This window comes from Chiloscyllium plagiosum, chromosome 44 (assembly GCF_004010195.1).
Source record: "Chiloscyllium plagiosum isolate BGI_BamShark_2017 chromosome 44, ASM401019v2, whole genome shotgun sequence".
Classification (NCBI taxonomy): domain Eukaryota; kingdom Metazoa; phylum Chordata; class Chondrichthyes; order Orectolobiformes; family Hemiscylliidae; genus Chiloscyllium; species Chiloscyllium plagiosum.
The window spans coordinates 3711656-3717319 of NC_057753.1; the positions used below are offsets into that span (position 1 = coordinate 3711656).

The window sequence follows — 5664 nt, forward strand, 5'->3', positions numbered from 1 at the left end:
GACTGCAAGAGGTTAATGGAACCTGCTTGCTCAGCATCTCTCATTAACATCAGTTTCTACGAATTCTCACTGTGTCCTTGGAGGGCGTTCTCCTCCTTTATTAATGAGGGAGGCTGTACAGCGTGTTACCGGTTGCTGCCAGCCAGAATGCCAGTTCCCTGATTTAAATGAGGACTGGTTTTTCCAGAGAGAGGGAGAGATTGGATTCTGAAAGCAACCAACTGGAGTAATTACGACAATGGATCGAAGCTTCTATGAAGGACTTTACTGGCTTTCCCAAGGCTGGATATCTGTTCCAGCGCGGATTCAGGACGTGCTTTGGATTATTCAGGGCGTCTACTATCCAATTCTAGCCATTCTTGGCGTTCCTGGTAAGTATTTTCTGAGACATTTTGTTTTCAGAAAACCGCGCTCAACCCTGCTCGTTCTGCTACTGGAAAGATGTTATGAGACTGGAAAGGGCGAGGAGAAAAGATTTACAAGGATGTTACCAGTTTTCAGTTGAAAAGAGGGACAGCACACACTGCACCTTGTTTGTCTGGAGTGTGGGAGATTCAGGGGTGACATTATAACAATTTATAAAATCACAAGAGGCATAGATATGGTGAATAGTCAAGGTTTTCCCACCCCAAGGTGGAGCAATCCAAAACTAGAAAGCATTGGCTTAAACTAAGCGGGAATAGCCTTAAAAGTCACCTAAGGGGTAACCTTTCGTGCCGATGGTGGGGCATGTATGGAACTGCCAGATGAAGGGGTAAAGGTTGGAAAGACTGCAACATTTAAAAGACATTGATGAGAAATGTTTAGAGGGATAAGGGCTAAACGCAGGCAAAACACACTAGTTCAGCTTGAGTAGAAATCTAATCAGCATGGACGAATCGAGCCGAAGGGTCTGCTTCATTGGTGTATGACTCTATGATTATATTTTCTTCCATCTGTCAATTCTAAGGCAGCCTGTTTAACTCCAGCAGCGTTTTTATTTAGATTTTCTGAAGTGTGACATCCCTTTCCCAGTACTAATCCCAAGCCCCAACGTCTACTGCACCATGACAGTGTGAGACGTAGAAGCAGATTGACATCACCAAAGGGAAAGGACGTTCAGCCCACTCAGTGACTGACCCGATTCTCCTCGACTCCCACTTTTCTGCCTTTTCCCCTTGATTCCCCTTCCTGTTTGAAAGGTTCTGTCTCAGGCGCAAGTTTACTTGAGTTCAAACGATGACTGAGTGGTAATTTCATTTGTTCTTATTCAGGAAATTTTCCCAATTAAGGTCCCGGGTAGCTGGGTTCAAATCCACTACGGTAGGTGGTGGAATTAGTTTTTGATACATATCTGAAGTTGAGACTTTGTTAATGATGAATGAAGTGCACAATCACACCTCTCTGCCTCGAGAGAGTGGTCAAGTCTGAAACACCCATAACATTGAGCAAATATTTCAATGTGCGATGGAGAAGGCTATGAGCAAACGTGGGAGTGAAATAGTGGCGTGTTTTCTCTCTTGGACAGTGAGAGCATAGGCTGAAAGTATTTTTCCTGTGCTGTAGGCCTCGCTGATTCTATGACATATATCTGAGCCTGTTTCTGATCCCAATATGCTGTTCCTCTGTCTACAGCTTCTAAAAAAGCATTTCATTTTGTTTTGCGTTCAAATACCAAGCACCTCCACCTCCCCCAATGCTTCCCTCGCAAGAGTATGCCCACTCACTTCAGTCTTCACGCCTACCCTCACTATCTATCGACTATTTACCTGATCTGGTTTCAGCAGAATATCAATTTTCTCAGTCTTCGTGTCAAATGACCTCCCATCTTTCAAATGGACTCCAATTCCCTGTCCATTCCCCTTGTATTCATCCCTTTGTTTTTATTTATTTCACTAGTTCCCTGCTTAAATCCAAAGTTTGCAACTCAAAGTTCAGAGGCAGTTCTGAGATCCACACTATAAGAGAAATATTATAGCACTGGAGAGGGCGCAGAGGGATTTTGCCCAGTTTTGAGAATTTCAATGATGAGAAGAGATTTGATAGACCGGGGTTGTTTCCGTCAGAGTGGAGGGGATTGACAGGCACATTGATGAGATGTATCAAATGACGATGGGCATAGATAGGATAGACAGGAAGAAACTTTTCTCTTTCATGAAGGTATCAATGATGAAGGGTCATAAGGTGAGGGGCAGTAGGTTCTGAGGACGAGAAAGAAAAATGAGGATGGTGAGAATCTAGAATCTGCCTGTACAACGCAGAAATCTCAACAAATCGAAGTAGTCATTGCGATGTCAAGACAGACTATGCCATGGGCAAAGGGCTGAGTAATGCGACTCGAATAGTTAGGTGAATGTTTTTGACCCGTGAACACTCAATGGGCCGAAGGGCCTTTTTTCTGAGCTGTTAGGCCACGGTGATGCTAGAACAGGAATGGGGATTGGAAAAGTGCGAAATCAGTTCGTCGTAATGTGGAAGGCAAGGACGACAGTTAAATGACTCAAGATGAAACAATCGTGCCAATGTCTCATAATAAGGACCTCAAATCTGACTTCTTATGTGGGGATTTTTTTTTCTGAGTGATCAAAGTGATCAACCATGAAGTCTGGCGTCCTCTTGGTTTGGAGAGGGATTATCTGACGGACAGAAAACAGAGGGCCTTTATAGTTTGGTTCTTCATTGAAAGGCGAAACGTAACAGGTGGAGCACCTATTGGATCAGTTACTGCGCTGCTATTGTTAACAATCGATGTACTTGATCAGCAAACAGGGACAGATGCAACAGAGCAACATTTATGGATGATATTGAAATAGGTTGCAAATGTCAGATAGTAAGGATGAGATAAAGAGTTTGCAGGTGGATATTGATAGTCTAAGAGAATGGGGCACAATGTGGCAGATGCTGTTTAATGTGAATAGGTACGAGATTGTCCAGTTTGACTGGAAAACGAAGAAGGGCAAATTATTATTTAAATGGGAATCAAATTCAAAGCGCGTCAGTGCAAAGGGATCTGGATGCGCTTGTGTATGAATCACAGAAAGTGGGCATGCAGGTGCAGCATAAAACAAAAAGAAAAAGACACATGGTGTTCTGACATTTATTACAAAAGGACTGGATTATAAAAGTGAAGAAGTGCTTTTACAATCATGTTAGGTGTTGGTGAGAACACACCTGGAGTGTTGCGTTCAGGTTTTGTGTTGCCTGATGTGTACTTTTATTGCTTTTCCTTCCTTACAGTTAACATAATAACAATAGTGATCCTATCTCGCAACAAGTGTGGGCTCTCCACATGTGTCACCTATTACCTGGTGGCCATGGCAGCAACAGATCTACTGGTCATTATCATCGACTTGATATTGAGACAACTGCCAATCGTTTATTTCGTCCATTTTATCTTCCTTGAGTCTATCCCCATCTGTAATATTCATGCCGTTCTGCTTTATGCAGTCACTGACTGTTGTGTCTGGTTCACAGTCACCTTCACCTTTGATCGATTTTTGGCCATCTGTTGCCAGAAGCTGAAAAGCAAATATTGCAACGCGAAAACAGTCGCTGTGTTTCTAGGAACAGTGACAGTACTGAGCTGTTTAAAGAACACTTTCTGGTACTTTATGTTAACAGATCGGTATTGGTTGTTGAACAGGCCCTGGTTTTGTCGTGTAAGCGAAGACGTTCGGAAATCTCGGGTCTGGGTCACAATCGAGTTTCTCCATCACATTCTCACCCCGGCTCTCCCGTTCGTCCTGATTCTGCTGCTGAATATTTTCACTGTCCGACAGATTCTTGTGACCAGCAAAGCCCGCGGGAGGCTCATTCGCCAGAGCACCAGCGACCCAGAGATGGAGAGTCGAAGGAAATCCATCATTTTACTCTTTGTCATCTCAGCAAATTTCGTCCTGCTGTGGTCAGTGATAATGATGTATTCGGTTTGGAGCCGAATGTCGTCTTTAGGCTATCTGTCTATCTGGTTACATGATTTCGTCCAGGAATTAGGCTTCATGTTGCAGCTCCTCAGTTGCTGCACGAACACTCTGATTTATTCCGTGACCCAGACGAAGTTCAGAGAGCATCTGAAGACTGTATTGAAATATCCCTGCACTCCCATTATTCGACTCACTCAATAATTCTCAGAAAAAGAAACCAGACAACGCTGAGAGACACGAGCCAACTTTCCAATCGATTTCACATTCCCAATTGGCTGACGGGGTTGCAGGAGAGAACTACGATCTCTATCGCTATGGAGAACATAGAACAGTGCAGCAGAGTACAGGCCCTTCAGCCCAGGATGTTGTGCCAAGCATTTATCTTACTGTATGATCAGCCTAACCTTCACACCCCTCAATTTAGTGCCGTCCATGTGCTGGTCCAGCAGTCGCTTAAATGTATTTGACTCTACTGCCGGCGCTGGCAGTGCATTCTGCTCTCTGCATAAAGAATCTGCCTCTGGCATCTTCCCGAAACCTTCCTCCAATCATCTTAAAATGATGACCCCTCGTAACAGCCATTTCTGCCCTTGGAAAATGTCTCTGACTACTCTACCGATAGATCTCATTACCTTGGACACCACCATCAAGTCACTCACTTCCTTCTTCTCTCCAGTGTGAAAAGCCGGAACTCACTCAGCCTCTCTTCAGAAGACATGCACTCCAGTCCAGGCAGCATCCTGGTAAATCTCCTGTGCACCCTCCCTAAAGCATCTACATCCTTATTATGATGAGGTGACCACAACTCGACACAATATTCCAAGTGGAGTCAAACCTCGGTTTTATAGAGCTGCAGCAAAACCTTAAACGCAAATCCCCCTGCTAACGAAAGCCAAAACACCATACGCCTTCTTAACAACTCTATCAACTTGGATGCCAACTTTGACTAATCTACGTGTGTGGATCCCAAGATGCTGCTGTTCCTCCACGCTGCCAAGAATCCTGTTTTGAACCCTGTACTCAGCATTGAAGTACGACCGTCCAAAATGAATCACTTCGCATTCAGTCAGGTTGAACTCCATCTGCCATTTCTCAGCCCAGTTCTACATCCTGTCAATGTGTAGTTGTAGTCTGCAACAGACCTCGACACTATCTACAATACCACCGACTTTTGCGTTATTGGCAACCATACTCTACCCCACCCTTCCAGCTCTTCATTCATGAAAACTACAAAGAGCAGAGGCCCAAGAACAGAGGGCCTGTGGGACACCACTCGTCACCAACCTCCAGGCAGAATATTTTCCATCCACTACCTCTCGTTATCTTCTTTTGACCAGCCAATTCTGTAACCAGACAGCCAAAACGCCCCTGTATCCCATACCTCCTAACTTTCTGAATGAGCTTACCGTGGAGAACTTTATCAAATGCCTTACTGAAATCCATCTACACGACATCCATGGCTCGACCTTTGTTAACTTGTCTCGTCACCTCCTCAAAGAATGCATGCTCACACTTGCCCGTTTTAAACACCATCTGCTATTTCTCCACCCATGTCTGGAACTGATCGAGGTACGCTGTATTCCTTGACAACATTCTGAAATGGCTGTTGTCCACAATTCCAAGTGTCTGGCCTATTCACCTGTGGTCCGTTTCTTAGGCGACTTCCTGCAGCCCTGTAGTGTTGGCGAACGGTTGGACACCCTCCAGACCGAGGTAGTCACCCTGTTCTTCGCTGGTGGGATTGCCCTGATTCCATATCGTG

The 5664-nt window shown here is 44.7% G+C and overlaps 1 protein-coding gene across 1 annotated transcript; it reads left to right on the forward strand.

Moving 5' to 3' along the window:
• The first annotated feature begins 238 nt into the window (after positions 1-238).
• LOC122543627 (probable G-protein coupled receptor 139) lies at positions 239-4103 on the forward strand. Its single transcript, XM_043682450.1, has 2 exons — positions 239-371; positions 3217-4103. The coding sequence occupies exons 1-2, from the start codon at positions 239-241 to the stop codon at positions 4101-4103; spliced, it is 1020 nt and encodes a 339-aa protein (XP_043538385.1).
• Positions 4104-5664: the final 1561 nt, after the last annotated feature.

What these genes read in the sequence shown, in the direction of transcription:
- LOC122543627 (XM_043682450.1), top strand. Translation starts at nt 239, where the DNA reads ATGGATCGAAGCTTCTATGAAGGACTTTACTGGCTTTCCCAAGGCTGG. An exon ending in AGCCATTCTTGGCGTTCCTG is followed by an intron (nt 372 to 3,216) that starts GTAAGTATTTTC and finishes CCTTCCTTACAG; the next exon opens with TTAACATAATAACAATAGTG.